This window comes from Cibotium barometz, chromosome 24 (genome assembly GCF_041138505.1).
Source record: "Cibotium barometz isolate CiBa-2024 chromosome 24, ASM4113850v1, whole genome shotgun sequence".
Lineage (NCBI taxonomy): Eukaryota > Viridiplantae > Streptophyta > Polypodiopsida > Cyatheales > Cibotiaceae > Cibotium > Cibotium barometz.
The window spans coordinates 30,777,684-30,799,912 of NC_141069.1; the positions used below are offsets into that span (position 1 = coordinate 30,777,684).

At 43.8% G+C, this 22,229-nt stretch overlaps 1 protein-coding gene across 3 annotated transcripts in view; it reads left to right on the top strand.

Moving 5' to 3' along the window:
• LOC147625170 (xylose isomerase family protein) overlaps positions 1-21,760 on the top strand; it is a 72,961-nt gene extending 51,201 nt beyond the window's left edge. For all 3 annotated transcript variants that reach the window (XM_086818420.1, XM_086818421.1, XM_086818419.1), the window contains one exon: positions 21,536-21,760. In XM_086818420.1, the coding sequence (XP_086674546.1) occupies positions 21,536-21,571 (36 nt within the window). In that variant the 3' untranslated portion in view covers positions 21,572-21,760. The remainder of the gene's footprint in view (positions 1-21,535) is intronic.
• Positions 21,761-22,229: the final 469 nt, after the last annotated feature.

Here is a 22,229-nt window from a genome sequence, read left to right on the forward strand (position 1 = left end):
TGAGCAAGAGTGCTTATGGGATAAATGTAGAGGTGCCACATGGCACACACTCAAGACTCAAGACAAAAACTGAGACTAGACAAATGTAGACTAGAGAAATAGTACACCTAGTGTGCACTTATTTCCAACACCCTCCTTAAGTGGACACTAGGAGGAAGACAGAAAGACAAGACTAGAAGACAGACATAAAGACCGATAGACTGAGAGACAAGACAGAAGACATGACAGACAAAGATCCTGAGACACCCCTCCTCAAGTGATATCCTCATATGGGTCCACAAGGGTAGGGACAAGAGTGGATCATAGACAGACAAAGAGAGAGGCAATCAGCTAGTAGAGTGGTCCCATAGAGAGAGAGACTGTCAGATAGACATGAGAGACTGTCAGATAGACATGAGAGAGTCTGACAAATAGAAGATAAATGGGGACATTGACAGAAAATGCCAAGAGAATGTGGGTAGCTAATCCACAAAAGAGAGGCATATAGACTGATAGATAGAGTGTCAGAGACATGACTGTAAGATCACACAAGATAGACACATAGACAGAGAGACTGACTGATTGTAGATAGACAGAGAGATGGACCTTGATAGATAATCCCTCCTCAAGGGTAATCCTCCTGCAAGAGTGGGTAATGCAGGGGTGCCTCTTAGATAGGGACAAAGATAAGTCCATGTAGACATGACATTACCCCATGATCTACATCATTGGTGATCAATGGTGGTAGATAGCATGAAAGCATAGACAAATATGAGAGAGATGGGAAGGTCTTACCATATTTGGCAGTGTCTAATCCCGTACAAGATAGAGAAGTAAATGAGGGAGAAGGGAAGGTCTTACCACTTGCTGAGGATGTGAGGCAAGGGCAGTGTCTAATCCCTAAGAAGAGAGATCTTTGTAGTTTGATATTTTCGAGAGGAGATAAAAAAAAATTCAGAACTGAGATTTTTAATTTTCAAGAGATAGAAAGTAGACTGAAAATACTTCTTAGTTGGAGTGTGCCTTGAGCTGCTGCTGTAGAGGTTGCTGGAGTAGAAGATGGAGATATAGAAGCGGCTGGAGTCGAAGATGGAGACGTGGAAGTTGGAGTGGAGGCCGGAGGAGAAGATGATGGGGGCTTCGTAGCGGCAGATGAAACGGCAGCTTTAGGCGAGCTTGCTGGACGTCGTGGCTCCATGAACAGGCCGGTAAGCTCAAGTAGAGAGGCGGCAGCACCATGATGAACCCCCGCAGCAGCAAGAAGGAGAAGACGGGCAATTGTTGGCGCAGATCTGGAGTTGCAAGCTGGAGCAGAATCAACAGGCCGAGCAGAGGCAAACGGGGCAGGTTGGTATGGCGGGCAGAAAAAAAACGCAGCTATGGCTGCAGCAGACTGAGGATAGGGGCAGCACGGGCAGCAGCAGCTGGAGAGGTAGGCTGAGGGGAGAAGCGGGCAGATCCAGCAGAAAATGGCGGGGCAGATGCAGGAGAAGATGGCGCAGAGAATGGTGGGGCAGAGGTAGAGGTGCGGCCAGATCTAGAGGGGGCAGCTGCTAGAGCATGGCTCTGATACCATGTTAGAAATCTAGCATGGTATCACACTAAGCTAGAACATGGAGAAGAGTGCAAGAGGAATGAAGCGAAACTGAGAGATATTTCCATTGATGTGACCCCTGAATAAATAGGGCCAAGTACAAGACATTGAGCAAGAGTGCTTATGGGATAAATGTAGAGGTGCCACATGGCAAACACTCAAGACTCAAGACAAAAACTGAGACTAGACAAATGTAGACTAGAGAAATAGTACACCTAGTGTGCACTTATTTCCAACATCATCTAGGTATATATCATGATCAGCAGCCTCTCTATCTTCTTCCACCACTCATCTCCCAAGTCTCGTCCCCAAAGGGGGTCCCTTTTATGCGGGTGACAAGAGGGGCAAGTCAGGAGTTTGAGGATTCTTGTCTGAACTGAGGGATTATCCACTTGGACTTCCACCTTTCCTAGGTAATGGGAAAGTATAGATTGTACACGAGTTCCTCACAAGGGTGAGGGAAGGCCCTGATCGGGTGGAAGAAGATTGTGGACAAGCCGATTTCAGGGGCTGAATTTGAGGCTGAGTTCCCATTTCTTCAATGGGATGATGTGTTCGATGGGATGGCCATACTTGCAGATGACCAGATTTGCACATTTGAGCATGTGATGCGGGTGATACTTATTCCGTGACCTATATGGTAAGGGGGGTGGACACATATTTTTATTTTGTGGATCCTTGTGATTGCAAGCTACCTAGTATAGGAGGAGTTGATGCGAACGATCGATAGCATGACTTGGATGGTGCTGTGCACTTTGCTGATTTTATTTTGCTGGCAAAATTGTCATGATTAGTAGTTCCTTTGTGCATCTAGGAATAAACATCGGTTACTCTTGGATAGATAGATTCCAATCAAGAAGCCTTGATGAAGGAATTTTATCAAGGCAATTGCTTCGATTACATCCCGTGTATGTCACAACTGAGTGTTAGTGACCAGATATGTGACTACTTGTACTTGCTTATTACTTTCCTGTATGATCATTGATCTTGCCTATTTAGAGTTTACCGACAATAACTTTAGATCATGTATTTGATCGAGCACATTTCTTGGATGTAGTGCACATGATCTTGAGGGTGGTTTTATTATCATCTTCTGACAGAGAGTTTCCAGTTTTAGACTGGGGATTCAGTGTGGTTTCATGTGGGTAGTTATTCTTTTTAGAGACTCTGATGAGTTTGACCCACAAGGGAAGCATGTCTTGAATTTTGTTGAGAAAATTACACTTGTGAGGATTCTCTATGACCATGGATAATGGTGAGGATGGGCGGTACTGTTGGGTGTTTTTTCCTTGAGGTGCACTAGGTTTACTGGTAATTATAGAATGTGCAGATTCCTTGGTTCTCTAGAATAGATATCTTCTTTCGGATACACCTAAGTTCTGGTTTATCTTACAGAGTTGGATAGGTACTAGGCTTTAGTACCAAAGTGTTTAACCGAGGGGGACATGTTATGGAGATGTGTCATATACACAGCATGACGGTATGACCTATACTTGATTTTCTAGATGCCTTTGGCTCATGTATGTGCTCTACCCAGGATCATAGCAAATGTTGGATGGCATTTGTTTCTTGAGTGTTTTTTTTGCATGTTGTGATGGTAGTGGGTTTCCTTAAGAGCACATTTCAGATGCACCTTTATTTCACCTCAGATTTCGAGATTTCGAGATGCTATCACTTACTGTTTGTGGGATGGGGTTCTTCATAGAGCTTGATTAGGCCGTTCTTCATAGAGCTTGATTAGGTTGGTTCTAGTGTGTAGATACAAAGGTGGAAGTAGGGTATAGCCAAATTCTTGAGAGAGTTAGCAACTTCATATGGGATTTACCGTTTCTTTTGCGAAATGGTACTATTCTAGGTAAAGAGAGCATTTTTCGAGACTACTCTCTTGGGTTTGAACTAAGGTTCATAGGATTCAAATGTGGTAGCTATTCTCAAGATCTAGCCAGCTTTATACCAGTGTGATTTGCGCCAGTGAGTTGCTATAGCCATATTTTTTACTTGAGGCTGGATTGCCATACATGAGATTTCTACACTTACGGTAGCCTAAGATTATAACAGGGAAATGTCATACATGACAGATTAATGTGGTGTACTAACCTGAAAGTTAGCATCCTCAGGGGGGGAGGCTAGTTGTATCAAGGAGGGATTGGGAAGGACTTGATCACGGCAACTTAATCTTATGTCTAAAAGAGGGTCTTGTATGGAGTGTATCATGGTGGTATGGGATGCTAGGATTGCTACATGCAAGGTTTCTCGATACATCTATATTCCTATTTGGTGGATGTCTAGACTAAGGGGAAGGAGCAGATGATTTGGGAAATCAATTACAAGAAGGAAGAAAGAATGAGATTGTGGATTACAGATGATTGGAGAGAGTATTAGCTTGGTATTTGTAACTATGATTGGGTCTATATTTTGGGTAAAGCGGTTATGTTTTGCCATATGTTAGGTGAAGCTTCTTTGCTTCACAAAGCTAGTTTTGAGGATATTCACGTGCGCACACATATTTTGAGATCCAGATTCACAGTAGATTTTGTTGATATTGAGATTCATTAGGTTTCTTGAATAGATTTATTCTCCTGAGAATAAGTTTTTGTGTATAGGAAGGGATCGCTAGCAACCTTCGTTAATCTTTTAGAAGACTACAAACCGAGGAGTGATGGATTTGTAAGACGTATATGGGGTATATTTTGGTGGTATGGGATGCTAGGACCTATCACGTGCAGGTTTACATTATTCTATCGAGGCAAATGTTTTAGCCTTTGATGGGATAGTTATCCAAAACTCGAGATTGTTAGATGCCTAGTTCATGGGGTGAATATACTAGCCTCTGACATGGTAGATGTCCAAGCTTCCACCCTATTACAATGGTTATTATCTAGGACTATGTAGCAAGGTATTTATTGGTGGGGTTCTACTAGTTTCACCCAATAGAGTGTTGATGCTGGGAGATTTCCGCTTTGCATCTTGTTACCTTGACATAGTGGTTTTGTGGAACTTTAAGTTTTTGGATACTTCACGCAGCCTTAGTTGACTAAGATAGGTTACCACTCGTGATGATTGCCCTCAGTCTCTTAGGCAACTAAGAGGGTGTATCAGATCTTGGTGATGCATTTGGACACCAAGAGACCAGTTGGTTGGTCGGATTGCCTATGATTATGCTGAGCATGTAACTCATGGTGATAGCTAGGTCTTGTTTAGTATAGGCTCTCTAAGCTTGCATTTCCCTGAGACTTTAGAACTTACGGTACGATTCTAGGAGTAGTCAGTCATAGTAATAGGCTGATGACTTATTGCAGCTTAGACTAGAGGGTTTTATTAGTGGTGTTCTGGTTTGAATACAAGCTTGATATGTTTATCAGAGGTGTTATGTTTTGAACATGGTTCTGATAAGTGCATTCTCTGATGTTACTCATGATGAGAGTGCTGAGATACTTGATGGCTATATGATTGTCCGATAGGGATGAATTTACTAATCATCCTCGGGCTAATGGGCAAATAGAGAGGGTGAATCAGGTTTTGGAGGATATGTTTCGTGCATAGGTCTCTAGAGTGTAGGCGACCTTCTGATTGGGAGAGGTACATCCAAATGGTCAAGTTTGCCTAAGATCCTTGATAACGGCACAACTTTAGGATATTCATATTTATGCAGTTAGAGATTTCTTGATGGATACGTAGGAGATGCTGGTCATTGTAGGATTCTATTAGTAGTGCTCAGGATAGAGCAAAGTTTTATGTTGGTAGGAAGTCTTCATGTGAAAATTTTTCGAGGGAATGCTTGCGTATTTGCAATGCGTTGTAGTCGGGGATGCCCAACCCTGGTGTAAATAGGTAATATGATTAGCTATGATAATTGTCTCCATGATTTCAGCTTATCCAATTTCGTTAGAGTTGGAGGTTGAGAGTTTGTTGGATTTTTTATGACCTTGATTTGGTTTTGATATTGTCTTTCGTTCCACTTGTAGGAGTGGTGGCTTATGACTAAGCTGGTTCCTATAGAGGTGTCTATATAGGTAACTATGTGGAAAGATTAGACATGTGTGAACGGGATTATGGAGTGAGTTGTCAGATGTAACTCCCAGAGAGGGCCTGGGGGTTTCACAAAACACTTGACCATTAATGCAATTAAACACTAAAATTGGCCACAGCTTTAAACATATGCCACTTAATCCACATAACTATAAAAGAGAGATGTACACAGCTGACACCGCATAGAGGCCGGAATGGGCCGAACCCCCCCCTCGGAGAATTTATCACCCAAGGAGAAAATATCATGTACAAGCTTTGAGGGCCTTACTCTCCCCACGGGTGATGCCGGATTATCCATATACAAATGCCATAACATAGCCCAACACGAGACAACCATAAAATTCAGCCGGTACACAGGCTGTAGAAATGCCGAGCCAACAATATAATCCATTTACCTTAGTGTGGGTACTGATTCTTCCCCAAAAATCAGAGGTCTTCATGCAATAGAGCTGGTATAACAGACTCAGCTCTCCATTCAGCCGGTACAGCAAGTACAATGACTTTACAGTAGATACAATGGCTGGCACAACATGTACAATGGCTGGTACAACAAGTACAAGGGTTGGTACAGCAAGTATAGTGGTTGATACAGCAAGTACAAGGGCTGGTATAACAAGTTCAGTGGCTGGAAATCATAATGAAATGATTAAATACCCTTGCCGTCAGTATTTTTTCGTGATGGAAGCCTCCAAAACAGTCCCCAACAGTCGGTATACTTCATGGGCAGCCTTCAAGAGAGAGAGAAAGAGAGTAGCCATCATTAGGGCAGCCTGCAACGGTGGTAGAGGCTAGTGTGCAGCAAGAGAGCCTCCTTGAATGAAGAGAGAGGGCTCCAATTTATAGATTTGGGCTTCCCATGAGCTAAAATGGCAAGAGAAGGCTATAATGACAAGTGGAGAGCCACACAACAACTGAATTGACACGTGTGAGGCCACTTGTCTCAGTTTGATCCATTTTCTACAAGTGTGAGGCCATTTGTCTCACTTTGATCCACTTTCTTGCCACATGTCCCAATCTAAGAGATGGGTCCTTCCATAAACTTTATCTCTAAAAATATCCCAACTAGTAATCCATTTGTCATAGGTATTTTGACAACTTTTGGTATTTGCTCAATTGCAGATGTAATGACGCGAACAGAATTTCCATTGGAGTCGGGCCAAAAATAGCAACTCTCCTAAATTTTAGGAGTGTGATCCTCTGAATTCCGGGATAATCCCCCATTCCCAAAGCTTGTACTTTCCAAATATTTAGGTGTCCTCAAGTCCACTAGACCCCTTTCATACTGGGAAATGTCCAGGCTAGTGATAGGAAATATCTGTTGGAGGTAGGATGATGTAACATCCACACCTTAGTCTTAGTGGAACTTTGTGGGGGTTAATATTACTTTGCAAGGGTACAAATATTAGCCTAAGTTCTAAGGAGTAAGGAGCAGCCTCTCCCCTAGTATCTAGGGAGGTGGAGATAATGTAGGGGAGGCGGAGAGACTTGGGGGAAGAAGGCACCTATCTCCAATGGGCCTATAAAAACTCTTGGACACACACTTTGTGGGGTGTATGAGTGTGCTTTGTGTTGTACCTTGCTGTGTGATCGCTGAACCTGTGGTGCTTTGTGAATACTCCTTGTGTCAAGCTCATTGTGCTTGTTCTCAAGTGTGTATAGCTTTTAGTTAGTGTTACTTAGTGAATCATTGATCTTCCTTAGTGTTTGTGACTGTCCCTCGTTCTTAATGATTTGATTCTCTTATTACTTTGTGGTGTTCTTCTTAATCAATAGCTCAACACAATTACTTGTGAGCGCTTATCATTTTGTGTTTCAGATTTGTCACCATTTTATATGAGTGTTAGATTCTTCAATTGGTATCAGAGCTTCCCTTCTTGGGAGCTAGCTAGGTTGCATATCATGATTGTATACTCCATGCATATAGCTTTGCATTCTCCTAGTAATAGAGCTCCATCCCCTGCACACCCAGATTCAGCTTTTTTATTCAGTACTTTTTCATTTTGTTGGGATGACAGAGGATAACCCCATACAGGTACTCCGATTTGTCTCATAGGCCGAGTTCGGTCTTTTGGAAGACGTTAATAAAATCTTTCTTTCTTTCTTTCTTTCTATGTGAGGAGTTTTGTGGGTAGTGTGTTTTGATCAGCTTGTGTGTGACTGGGCAGGGTAATCTATATCTTCTCTTCATTCCCATTGAGTGGCACATTGGGTAGATAGAGAGATTGAAGGAACTATGTGAGCATCATTCATTTTCTGTGTGAAAAAGAGACTATGAACAGCTCTCTCTGAGGTCTTCTCTGAGAGAGAGAGAGAGAGAGAGAGAGAGAGAGAGAGAGAGAGAGAGAAGCTTTGTGGGGACCCGACTTCAGCATTTCTGTGTGAGCAATACCAGCTGAAAGAAGGCAACTACAATAGCATCATGGCTTGGTGGGCCTCCCTGGAACAAGCAGCAGCAGCAGCAGTTGTAGTTGTGCTGCAGGCAATGACTTATTCAACTGACAGTGGCCAGTAGCTTCAACCATCGTTGATGACATCAGGTTCCCTCGAGTTCTGATGGTGACTGAGGACATGTGGTAACGAGAAGCTGGAAATGTTGGTGGTGACATGGTTAAAGGCAGAAGGAAGACTTGTGGGGTCATGGTGTTGGCAGCGTGAGCAGCCACGATGTGTGCAATCAGGGCTGCATTTGCAAGGCCCGAACAGTGCACTGAGTCTCATGCAGTAGACAGCCACCTCACTCTCCAAAATAGAAAGGCATTAATTGATATTAAGGTTCTTTTTAAAAAAAGGGAAAAAGGGAAAAAACCTTAAGAGGAGGCTCCTACACTATGTGGTGCACTAAAACCGGTCTATGGACATATAAAGCGGTAATTCATTCACAAATAACCTGGACTTACTCAGACACACAATCACAGAATCCTCGCTCCCTCGCTCAACAACACATTGGCCCCGAAGTCCGGCGCCCCTTGCGGTATTTCTTTATTGTTAAAAGGTTGGAAATTACAAAGTACAAGTGCAACAAAGCACTCTACTTGCATCAGCTGAGTTTTACAAATTCTGGGAGAAATTTGCCAGCATAACTACACTAAAACTGTTCCATAACATCTCAGAATGGGTCCCAACTGACAGGCTCACTTCCATAGGCATCAAGCTACCCAATGGAGTCCAAAACATCACAATTCAGCTTGCTGTAATTTCCTGCACAGACCTGTTTTCAGCTCTGTTTTCAGCCCAAAATAACCCTTGTACTGTCCTGAAGGACTTTAGCAAAGTCCTACTGCATTTTGGCATCAACCGGGCAACATAACAGCCCAAAAACAGCACCTAAACAGTGCTGAAACAGCATTGTATTGAAGAGGTTATTACCCTCTTCTGTCCCTGCTTTGGTTTAGGAACCAACTACACCTGTTCCTGTTCAAGGAGGCAACTAACCTTTACATATAAGCATGAAATTCACACAACTGTACCTGATGAGAGCATTTCCATAGTCTGCAAGAGAGAGAAAGAGAGAGAGAGGCTGTGGGGAGCAAGCTCAACCCTCGATTCATGAGTTGTAGGGCAAGGGAGTGCACCACAAACGTTGATTTTCCTGCAACAAAACCACACGATGGCTGCAAATGAGCCTCCTTTTTCCAAATTCCCACGCTTCCCTCTTCTCTATGAGGAAAATGCACCAAAATTTGACACTTGGCACATTTTTAAGCCTTTTCCACTTGCAATCTTCCAGGCTAAAAATCTCCTGACTGGTTCACATTCTCACAACAGTCCTTTGTCAGCTTTTGGTCCCCTTGACGTTCCGCACAAACTGACGCGAACACTTTTCAATTCCGACACTGCTAAAAATAGCAGTTCCCTAGATTTTAGGGATGATGTCATCTGCATTCCTTCTGGTCTCCTGACCATCTTTGACCACTATGGTCACTTCAGAATTTGCTTAGAATTCAAGATACATTCACATTTCGGTGGCGGCCACTTACTAGTGTAAACTGGCCCTATACCCTCATTCAGTGGCCATGTCCTGGACACTGTCGTTCATCTTTCAGTGCCCATGTCCTGGACACTGTCATTCATCTTTCAGTGCAGTTCTCAGGCTTAGCCAACCACTGGTCCAAAGTCCCACTGGCTGACCCATTCTTACATTGCAATGGCCCAAGCCCTTCCAAGAGATCCCGGGGGAAAGCAACAGCAACCAAAGAGAAAGAAAAGAAAAATATATATATTTATAAAGAAATGTAAATAAGGAAAACAACTGCAAAAAGTTTCACCTCCTGGTGACATACCCCCCTCTTGAAAGAAGCAAGCGACCTCGATTGCAAGTCCACATGCAAACGGATGACACAGGACGATCACAAGACTCCGCAGGTGATTAGTGTCATCGCATGTATCTCCTGCCAACGGATGACACGGGGCGATGATAGGGATTCCCCACTACCATTTGTGCCATCGCAGGTTCAAGCCTTTCAAATACATGTTCCCGAATGCAACACAGGGTGATAGCATATCTCTTGTACTATTAGTGTCACAACATGTAAATCATTCATTTGAAGCGTAACAGATACAACTTCAAAGCACTGAAAGTTCATTCATTGATTAAGTCATTGACAACAAACGTCAAAACTGTACATTGCCAAACATATAATGCAAATGTACAGGTCATTCAGAATTCAGGTTCAAAAAGCAGAAATAACTGGGACAGACTCTCCTTTCAGCTTCACATCCAGAACATGAGTCTTGTCCCTATGTACAATTGTGATTTTCCTGTTGAAAGCATCCAACACTACATGTTTCCTATGACACCATGGAATTCCCAATAGGACATCACATCCTTCCAAGGGCATGATAAGAAACTCCTCTGTGTCGACATAACTCTGTATATGCATGTGAGGTTTGCCAAGTATGGGAGTGACAGGAAGTGAATGCCCAGGGCATGCCAAATCAGCTTGTCCAACTGGTCCCATCTCTTCAGCACGAATTCCTAACTTGGCTGCCAATGCTGGTGAAATAAAGTTGGCTCGAGCACCAGGGTCAAAGAAAATCAGCACTGTAGCATCTCTGATTTTACCCCATGCTCTGCACAATTCTGTTGCATCATCACATGGCTGGTCACCAACCATGTCAGGTATCAATCCTGCACTCGGCATTGTCTTCTTCTTGGGTGGCCCTTGTTTATCCTCCGCATTTTTTGGTGGCTGTTGTGGACATTTTGCAGCCATATGCCCTTTCTGTTCACAGATGAAACATTTCCCAGCTTGCATCAATGCCTTTCTCTCTTCAAATGACTTGCCATACAGTGGCCTCTTCTGTCCTTTGTCTTGAGGTTCCTTCTTCACTGTGCTCTTAAAGCCACGTGAACCTTCCTGTAGCAATGCATTAGCCATGTTTGCATTCTCAATGAGCTGAGTCATATTAGAAACATTGGTCTTAATGCAATAATCCCTGATTTCTTTGGGCAAACCACAGCAATACTTCTCTATTTGCTCTGACAATGGCACTGTCCTGTAGGAAGTTACTGGCAAGAGTGCATCCCAAAACTTCTTATTATACTCTTCCAAATTTACACAGTTGGCTGCATCAAGTTTGTGCCATGCTGTCATAACATCCACTTCAAAAGTATTTGTAAGCCAGGCAAAAGAGAACTGCTGCTTAAATTGAACCCATGTAGGAGGTGCTTGTCCTTGCATCAACAGTGAGGTCCACCACTGCAATGCATTACCTTTCAAGAAAGTAGCAGCCTTCCGCACCTTAGAAGACTCTGTAAAGTTACCCCCAGTGTATGTTGCATCAAACTGCTGAATAAAAGTCAGCGCTTTCAATTTGTCCTGCATCCCACTGAAAGTCTCAAACTTTACTGCTTGACCTCCTTCTTTGTAATCCTTTTGCACTTTTTCTGCATCAGTCCTTACTGCTCTTTGTCCACTAGGTTGAGAAAATTCAGCCACACTGACAGGTGCTGCGGGCCCCAAAGCTGGACTAAAATAAGTTTGAAATCCGGGCTGCACACCTATATTGGCATAAAGAGGGTTCACAGCTTCCATAGGCATCATTCCTGGTGACCCTCTTGACATCAATCTTGGCAAAACTGTGGGCGGCCTAGCCATGGCCTGGAAAACAGATCCACCACCAAAATAGCCAGGCTGGAAAGCAAAGAATGGAGGAATGGTCGGCATGACCCTTTGCACATTACTTTCCTGGCCATTAAATGCATGTACCTGTGCCTGTGTAACATGCTGCACTGGATCAGCTGCCACTGTTGGTGTCTGCTCTACATGCTGTGGCATCCTTGGCATTTGTTCCTGTGCCCTGTCAACTACATGCTGAGATGATTCAGCCTGGGAATCCCCTGTCCTTGATTGCAAATACCTCTTCATCCTGGGATTCTTCACCAACTGTTCAAAGGTACCAACCATGCTCAGGAGCTGCGCATGAAATAAATCTTCTTGTTCTTGCTCTTCCTCTAACAAGGCTGGGTGTACTACTGGCTCCATCCGAGCAGAGGCTGACACCTGGGCACCTGTCACCTCTATATGGTGTCTGCGAGTAGAAGAGGAACTCTCTTCGGCAGGGAGCTTGCCTTTCCCTTTGTCTGTCATACTGTCAACTGAAAGTTTAAGGGAACCTGTATCCAAAGAAAGAGACCGTACTCTTTCTCACCTGTAATCAGTTGTACCTCACTATGTGTGTCTCCTGTTCACCCAATCCAATCCGTGTCCAGGCTCTTGCAGAAAAGAGGACCCTGTCCCGGCAACGGAACCATAAAACCGGTCTATGGACACATAAAGCGGTAATTCATTCACAAATAACCTGGACTTACTCAGACACACAATCACAGAATCCTCGCTCCCTCGCTCAACAACACATTGGCCCCGAAGTCCGGCGCCCCTTGCGGTATTTCTTTATTGTTAAAAGGTTGGAAATTACAAAGTACAAGTGCAACAAAGCACTCTACTTGCATCAGCTGAGTTTTACAAATTCTGGGAGAAATTTGCCAGCATAACTGCACTAAAACTGTTCCATAACATCTCAGAATGGGTCCCAACTGACAGGCTCACTTCCATAGGCATCAAGCTACCCAATGGAGTCCAAAACATCACAATTCAGCTTGCTGTAATTTCCTGCACAGACCTGTTTTCAGCTCTGTTTTCAGCCCAAAATAACCCTTGTACTGTCCTGAAGGACTTTAGCAAAGTCCTACTGCATTTTGGCATCAACCGGGCAACATAACAGCCCAAAAACAGCACCTAAACAATGCTGAAACAGCATTGTATTGAAGAGGTTATTACCCTCTTCCGTCCCTGCTTTGGTGTAGGAACCAACTACACCTGTTCCTGTTCAAGGAGGCAACTAACCTTTACATATAAGCATGAAATTCACACAACTGTACCTGATGAGAGCATTTCCATAGTTTGCAAGAGAGAGAAAGAGAGAGAGAGACTGTGGGGAGCAAGCTCAACCCTCAATTCATGAGTTGTAGGGCAAGGGAGTGCACCACAAATGCTGATTTTCCTGCAACAAAACCACACGATGGCTGCAAATGAGCCTCCTTTTCCCAAATTCCCACGCTTCCCTCTTCTCTATGAGGAAAATGCACCAAAATTTGACACTTGGCACATTTTTAAGCCTTTTCCACATGCAATCTTCAAGGCTAAAAATCTCCTGACTGGTTCACATTCTCACAACAGTCCTTTGTCAGCTTTTGGTCCCCTTGACATTCCGCACAAACTGACGCGAACACTCTTCAATTCCGACACTGCTAAAAATAGCAGTTCCCTAGATTTTAGGGATGATGTCATCTGCATTCCTTCTGGTCTCCTGACCATCTTTGACCACTATGGTCACTTCAGAATTTGTTTAGAATTCAAGATACATTCACATTTCGGTGGCGGCCACTTACTAGTGTAAACTGGCCTATACCCTCATTCAGTGGCCATGTCCTGGACACTGTCGTTCATCTTTCAGTGCCCATGTCTTGGACACTGTCATTCATCTTTCAGTGCAGTTCTCAGGCTTAGCCAACCCCCACTGGTCCAAAGTCCCACTGGCTGACCCATTCTGACATTGCAATGGCCCAAGCCCTTCCGAGAGATCCCGGGGGAAAGCAACAGCAACCAAAGAGAAAGAAAAGAAAAATATATATATTTATAAAGAAATGTAAATAAGGAAAACAACTGCAAAAAAGTTTCACCTCCTGGTGACATGCACACTCATGGTGGGCATGTTTTCATGCATATGAGGGATTGATGGGTGGTTCAAGGCAACCACCCAACTACAGTTGGGTGATGAGTTGCTAGCCACAACCCATCGCGGTCATGCGATGCGTACGATGATGTCGGGGCTATGAAACATTGTTAGGGTTTCGGTTAGAGATCACAAAAGGCTTTACCATGAACCCTTGGTGTTATTTGGATAGTCACTGGGTGGCACGCAGACTTGTTGGGTGCTGACTTCACCTAAGACGGGAGGCCGAGTTAGGCTGTCTTGTGGTGATGGTCATAATCTAAGATGCCTAGGCCGAAATTTCTGTATAGCTTATAGACAACTAGTGGAGCTGTCTGCAAGAGCCAGGGACACGGATTAGGCTGTGAACATGGTGGTATCTTCATCTTTGACTTTGCATGGATTGGATTGATCCTCAAGTTGACCTGAGGTGTGATCTTGGTGTTCAGAGGGGAATTCGGTTACTTCAAGGTTGGGTTGTAGGGAGGAAAGTGGCCATTCTACCTATGATCATGCTTAATGGAGGTTTTATGTGGGGTGTGCTCTGGTGGTATGGGGCGCCAGAGTTTATTCTCATGTAGGATCTGCCGAGGCTTTGCGGATTTCTTGTATGGGACACTCTATGCTTTGGCATAGTTAACCGATGGCAACTGTGAGGAGCAGTGCTGGTTTGTGAGGGACAACAAGATAAGGAACTTTCTTGGTTGCCTGAGCATGGCATGTTACCCATAGGCTGATTCCTCACACACACTCTTGTGATGGCTAAATAAAATTGATGCATCAGATTTGTACATGAGAGGGATGAGAAGTTTGAAACATCTGGGACTTTGACTGAATGTCTAGACTAGTTGATGGTTGGACGGTTTGATACTCTAGGGTAGACAGTTCCACGTGGTTATTTTGATTCTAGGAATTTGGAGTCATGTGGATTTTTCACCTGTTCAATGTGGTGTAACCCATGGACATGCTAGAGGTGGAATATTTTATAACCATTTTCCTTCAGGATATTTGTTAATGGGATAGCGTGGACCTTTGGTTCATTCCAATTTGGTGGGGTGAAAGTGGTTGTTAGCCGTATGTTCTCTTCAAGTTGTTCGAGCACATGGGACATTCACGGAAATTGATGGGGAGTTTTATGCTTGCCCTAAAATAGACGTGAGTATCTACTAGTTATGTGTAAAAACACAATCTCCATTCAGTCTTAGATGAGGATTGGACTGGGGAGATCTTGTATTGGAAGTACAAGGCACGAGGACTTAGTTGTGCATTCAGTGGACCAGTGTTTGTATGACAGTCAAGTTGTGCTATAGGTTTGTGCTAGGGTTGTTACGGTAGAGCTTGTTGCACTTTGTGACTAGATGTCCTATTGAGATTTGGCTCTTGGATGAGAATTGGATTGGATTTTTGTAGTAGGTACTACAAAAGGAGTCTTATATTGACCTAGGTAAGAGACACTAGACTTGACTAGATGCTATGGATGGATGTCTGGATCTGGAGATTCAAGTACATAGGCTTGTCTCCTTATGCATTCACGAGGACATGAATTGAACGGGGGGAAGTATGTTACGTCCCGATAGGCCTAGGATTAGGGCTAGGAGCATGTGCTAATCCAAGATTAGGATTAGGATTAACCCAAGATTAGGGTTAAGGGCTTAGCCGGGGTGTGGGAACTTGGAAGATTCACATGTTGGCTAAGGGCGCTAGCAAGAAGAGGTCTAGATTGGCTAAAAGCTTATAATTAATACCCTATGGTTAATAATGGCTAAAAGCTTATAAATAGAGCAAGGGCCAATAATAGCTTGGTTATTACTATATAAGTGACCTTGGGGTCACTTATTAGACACAAGAGGTCAAGTAGTCACGTGGTGGCCCAAGGTTACCAAGGAAGCATGCAGGATTCTTGTGGCGATGGAGTTGCAAGGTGGGTGGTTTGGTCTAGTGGTATGGGATGCTAGGTTGGGACCATTGGTACCAAGCAGGCTCGCTAGCCACAACCCATCACGGTGTCATGCGATGTGTACGACGATGTCGGGTCTATGAAACCTCGTTAGGGTTTCAATTCTAGGTTAGATAATCCTTGGGCATGGTCAATGGAGTGTTGGGTTTTACGCTGTGTATGCACCCAGAGGAGTGCTAGTGATCATCAGTAGATTACTGGGGCACTTTTTACTTCAGTTAGTGGAGGTTTTTTCCCCCAGTTTAGCCTAGTTTCACTTAAATTCAGTTTATAGGTGTTTTGGTCCACCCGGCACATTTAATGGCCGGACATGTGAACACATATCTTTAGGGTCACTATTATGTGGCTATTGTACTTCACTTTTTATCAAGCATAATATTGAAGTTGTGTTCTCCCTCTCTGTTGCTCTCCACGCTTGTTTGCAGCATCTCCAAACCCTAACCCTAACACCTTCATTGCCTTCATTTGGTATCAGAGCTCTGAAGGCTTGCCCTTGCCCTGCCCGTACTTGGTATCACTACCTTTCATACTGCACTGCTCTGTACATGTTATCGCCTGTTTCCATCAACTGAAGGTACAGTCGCACAGCCCCGTACAGTGTACCTGCACCAGTACACACCTGCGCAGGACAGTACTGCTCCGTACATCTGTGCTTCCGTACACGTCAGCGCCGCCTTCAGTACCCGTACTGTACCTGCATACAGTCGACAGCAGTTGACGTGTACCTGCTCGCCCAGCAGCGTACAGCACTGCGTGCTCCTGTATTGCCTAGTAAATTCACCATATTGTACTTTGACTCCCTTGCTATGAAGGATTATAAAGATGGTCTCCCTCATGTTCAAAGGTATTGAGTTGCACAATCTTCACATTAGGAGCTATCCAGGATGATTTTTGCTTTGAAACTAACTTGCAACAATGATGGCAGTGTGATGGACTTCCTTGCTGGACACACAACTGATGTGGGTTTGAAAGAAGAGTTGGTGAACCCAAGCATGCAGATGGAGGTAATGGGAGGGTAATGGTGATGCATGTGCCTCAACCATCGAATGCGATGGATTGCGGTTTTTATGTCATGGCGTACATGAAGCACCTCATTGATGGTGCCTTTGCAAGTACACAGGCAGCGCTTCTGTACACACCTGCGCAGACAAGCCGTACAACTGTCAGTACAGGCGACCATCAGCATTTGGTGTTCCGTACCTGTTCAGTACCAGTTTTCAGTACTTGCTTCCGAACTGTATCTACTCGCCCTGCTTCTGTACCTGCTTCTGTGCAGCACCTCGACTGTAGCTGCTGTGTACCTGCACAGTACAGTCGACTCTACAACTGCTCAGCACAGTAGTGGTAAGCATTACATTTTTGAATATTGGGCATTTTTATTTTCTCTGTGAAAATCTACAGGCAAATACAGGTAGACTTTCTAGCAAAGAACTATACAGGTTTTTTGCACAGTTTGGGTGCAGCAAATTTGGGCATTTTTGGGGCATTTTGGCATTGTGTACGCCATTTGCTGCTCTACTCAGTCATTGGTGCATTGAGCTGCACATTCAGAGGATTGAGAGTGCAGGCATATTTGGGTGAACTATATTCAGTGGAGTGCAGTTATTTTCAGGGTTTTTGCTATTGGGTTTTTTGATAAACAGGTACAACATTGTGCGTAGGCATAATGGCAAATCAACAGCAAAGTGATGTATTCACGTATTTGTCTAAGGAAGACAAATTGGATGGCACGAACTACTCCTTGTGGAGTTTTATGCTGAAAAATGTGCTTGTGGCAAAAGTTCTTTGGGATTTTGTTAGTGGTGATGAACCACGTCTAGGTCCATTGGCTCCAGAGACTCCTCCCCAAGGGGGTGCTCGTGGACGAGGACAACAGGTACAGGCTCCAGGGCAGCCATTGCCTGTTCAAAGAACAAATGCTCAAAAGACATGGGATGCCAGGGATGCACAAGCTTTGTCACTCATTGCATTGTCAGTACAGAGGTCCATTATACCTCATATTCGTTCAGCTGGCTCTTCACAGAATGCATGGGTGACTTTGGAGCAGATGTATGCTGCTCGTAATGAGGCTAGGATCTCATTTTTGAAAAGAGAGCTGGAAAATCAGAAAATGAATGAAGGAGATGATATGTCTAGCCACTTAAACAAGCTGCAGGATTTGAGAGAGCAACTCATCAATGTGGATGAGATTATTCCTGAGACACAGCTTGTGTCCACCATCTTGCACTCTTTGCCAAGATCTTACTTGGCTTTTCATACCTCTTTGAACCTCAGCATGAGGAATGCTGTTGAACCCCTCAAGTATCAGGAACTTGTTGCTCTCTTACTACAAGAGGAGCAAATGAGGAAGAATATGAATATGAACACAAATGCTGAACAAGCATTTACTACAGGTCAAAAGGGGAAAGGAAAAACTCAGCCAAAGAGTTCAAATCAAAATTCAGGTGATGGTGGTTCTTCACAGGATACCAAGAAAGGTGATGGACAGCCCAAGAAGAAGGGCAAATGTCATTACTGTAAGAAGCCAGGTCACTACATCACTGAATGTAGGAAGAGGATTGCCAAAGAGAAGGCAAAGGAAGCTGGGATGTCTGTTAATGATGCTTCTAAAGCTCCTCCAGAGACTGCTTCTTTTGTTGAGGACAGGGATTACTGTTTTTATACATGCAGCTATGATGCCTCTTGGTCTTCACAGGCACTCAGTATGACAGAGCATGCATGTACTTGGTATTTTGATAGTGGTGCCTCAAAGCATATCACATCTCGCAGGGATTTGTTTAGTCATGTTGGCTCTGCCCCTGTTGGCAAAACTGTTCAGTGTGCCAACAATGCTTCATATCCAGTTCGTGGCATTGGGGAGATTCAGCTCACAGCCATTGATGGATCCATTCTCCGCCTTACAGATGCCTTATATGTACCAGGGATAAAGAAGAATTTGTTGTCCATTTCTTCTTTAGTTATGCAGCGACATAACATGTTTACAGATCTACCTCTCATGGAGAAGCCTCCAGATCACATTTGTGAAGGATGTATTTTGGGAAAAATGCATAGGTTTTCCTTTCCACGTGATCAGGCTCTAAGAGCAACTGCAAAGTTGCAGCTTATACACAGTGATCTTTGTGGTCCCATGCAAACGAAGTCATTAGGTGGTTGCTTTTATTTTGCAACATTTATTGATGACTTCTCTCGTATATGCTGGGTCTATCCTTTGACACAGAAATCACAGGTATATGATGCATTTTTGGCCTTTGTAGCACTTGCTGAGACAGAGTCAGGATGCAAGGTCAAGACTCTCCGTTCTGACCGAGGGGGGGAATATATGTCACATATGCTGAATTCCTTTCTTGGGAGTAGAGGTATAAAACATCAGTATACTACTCCTTACACTCCACAGCAGAATGGGGTTGCAGAAAGGAAGAATCGGTCACTCATGGAGATGGCCAGATGTATGCTAAAGGCAAAGAGACTACCACATATCTTTTGGGTGGAAGCTGTCATGTGTGCTTGTCATATTTTGAATTGATGTCCTACAAAGGCATTGGTTTCCATTACTCCTTTTGAGGCTTGGCATGGCCGCAAGCCGTCTGTATCGCGTTTTCGTATCTTTGGGTGTCTTGCATATGCACACATACCCAAAGAGTTGAGGAGGAAGCTGGATGATAAAGCCACAAAATGCATTTTTGTTGGGTATAGCCGTGAGAGCAAGGGCTACAGGTTATATGACCCACTATCCAGGAAGATATTCACTAGTCGGGATGTGATTTTTGATGAAAAATCAGAAATATCCATGGCTGGTTATGAGGCAAATCAGGCTGAAAATGATGTGTTTGAAGGTCTACTACCTATGGAATTTCATTCCACAGTTGGTGATCCAACTAATGAGGGTACAGGACAGCCAGCAAATGATGTAGGTGGTGCAGAAATTCAGCAGCAAAATGAGCCAGAAGCTTACCTCGAGCTTCATCCGTGCATTTGCTACTGCACCTCTGAGGAGAGAAGGGGGGGGGGGGGGGGACAGAGATTGGGGGGCAACAGGGTGGACCCCAGAGGGGTCGGGGGAGTGGCCTTCGGGTCCTAACCTTCTTTGTTATTCCAGTGATACCAACCTTTACTCATACACACATCCATGGCTGCCCAAGTTGTCTCTGGTGGAGAGTCTAGGTTTTAAGGTCCCTGAAAAAGGGGAGCTGTGTCAAAGGCCTTCTAAACTGCTAGCAAACAGTGGCAGACGTTTTGGGAGAGATCAGTACCTTACCAATCCAGCCCTTAGGGTAAAGCAAAGTAGCTACATTTAAAGGTTGGTTGCCCTCAGGCACTTTGTGCTAGCCCTGTGCAAGGATGCCAATGAAAAGTCTTGCGCATTTATCTTTGGCATTGTGTGGCTCACCATGGTCCTGCGGTTGCCTGGTTTCAGTTAATCCTTTCTTTATGAATGAATCAAAGCATTAGTAGTCCAAGTTTGAGCAAAAATGCTTCATTAAATATTCTTGCTTTTTTCAGAGTCCGTGTTCAAGGCTCATGAGAGGGCAGCTGCCAAATTTGATATTTAAATCATTGCCTGCATTCCAATTTGAGTGCCTTCTTATGGCACCCCAATTCTGGGCCTACGTTCTTTTCTACCGTTGACCAACAGAGCTAACTCCTCCACCTGGAGTGCCTGATATTGGGTAGACCTACACTCATGAGTTCCTCCTCTGGCATGTTAGGGGCTAACCTTTTGTCCTCAAACTTATAGGCAAACCCCTTTCGTTTCCATACAGTTCCTTAATCCTTGGAACATAAGGGGGAGGAAAGATGCCTGGCTCCCTTTTGGGTGCCAGGTACATGTCGTTCTGCCTGAATGCAGTTTATCCCCGCCATTCCCATTCCATTAGGGAGCCATACAACCATGACTCCCTGAACTTCAGTGAGGACAAATCCTCAAAGCACAGCACATTCTGACATGGGAGGGTATATATCTCGCCATTGCCCTAGCTTGGGGAGGCGCATTGCCTCCTCCCCTGCTTTGGTCTAAGTTAAGCTACACCGCACCTGCTAAAGCCCCCAACCTGGTGGGTGGTCAAGACATGAGCTGCCTTACCCTCCAGGGGGGTCAGCTTCAAAGTAGATCTAGCCATAAGTCTGTAGCCTCTCAGGATGATCTTTGGCTCTCCCTTCATGCAATCTCGAGACTGCATCTCTTACGTAAGCTGTTGTGGAATCAGCTAACTTGGTAAACGAGAGAGATTTGGAAGGCTGGTTTGGAGCATCCCATATAAAGCTAGAGATTAATATTAGGCATCTGTAATAGCATTCTTGGTTTAGGGCTCAGTCACTGCTGAGGAAACTCTCAATCAGGTATTACATCTCAAGGGCTCTGCCGTCATCCAATGGGTGAATCATTGGTGTTATCTTACTTTCTTTGGCTTGATCAGATCTTGGGTGTTATCTCCTTGCTTTGGCTGTAAGGAAATCTCTTGCCTTGAGTTTATGCAGCTGAGTATAATGGGCCTTGCTTTCCTTTTCATATCACATGACTAGGGAATTAATGAATTATATCCATGAGTTTGGTTGATGCTTTGCAACTATGGATCACTGTCCCAGTACTTCAAATCTGAACAAATAAATTTTTAACTTTCTAAAACCTCCTCTTCAAAGATAAGGAATGTTTCAACTATATTTTGAGTTCAGCAACAATATTTCCCTCTTAAGGCACATATTATGTCAATTACAGCTACCAATGATCATGTTTAGGAGAAGTAATCTTTCTGTGATTTTTGCAGGAGCTCGCAGAGATGATCTTTTACTCCTTTGTGTAAACAAATTATCCGTAAAGCTTTGATAAGCTTCCAGTTTGAATCCTGACACAATTTGCAGGAGTTGCCTAGATGAGATATACCTTTGGGGAACGATTCATCTATATAGTTTATGATTAGCATCAAGCTTGTATATCCAACATTAGTAAGGATTCTTGAAGATTTAAAAGATAAATATCTACCTTGAAGGGTGTAAATAATTTGAGGTTCAAGGTAAATGTTAATGGTAGAGTGGCTCATGTTTTGGTGGATAGCAAAAGTATGTAGAGTTTTATGAATAAGAAGTCATTGTGCAGTCTCAAATTACAGCCCTTATCTTTGGTAACTTTTCATGAAGTTTAGGTGGCAAATGGGGCTACAACGGATTGCACAATGCTGTGTCAAGATGTGAATTCGGAGCTATCAAAAGAATACAGATGCAAAGTTGATTTGGTTATATTTGCTTTCCTTAGCATACATTTGGTTGGCACGAAAGGCATCCAAAAACATTGCACTCATGTTTCAAGTGATTATATTTACCCTTAATATACACCAAAATGTCATTGAAGAAGACCAACACAAACTTGGAGAGAGGGGGTTGAAGCACTTTATTCATTAAGACTTGAAAAGTGGCGGGTGCATTGCATAGCCCAATCGGCATAACCATGTAGTCATAAAGTCC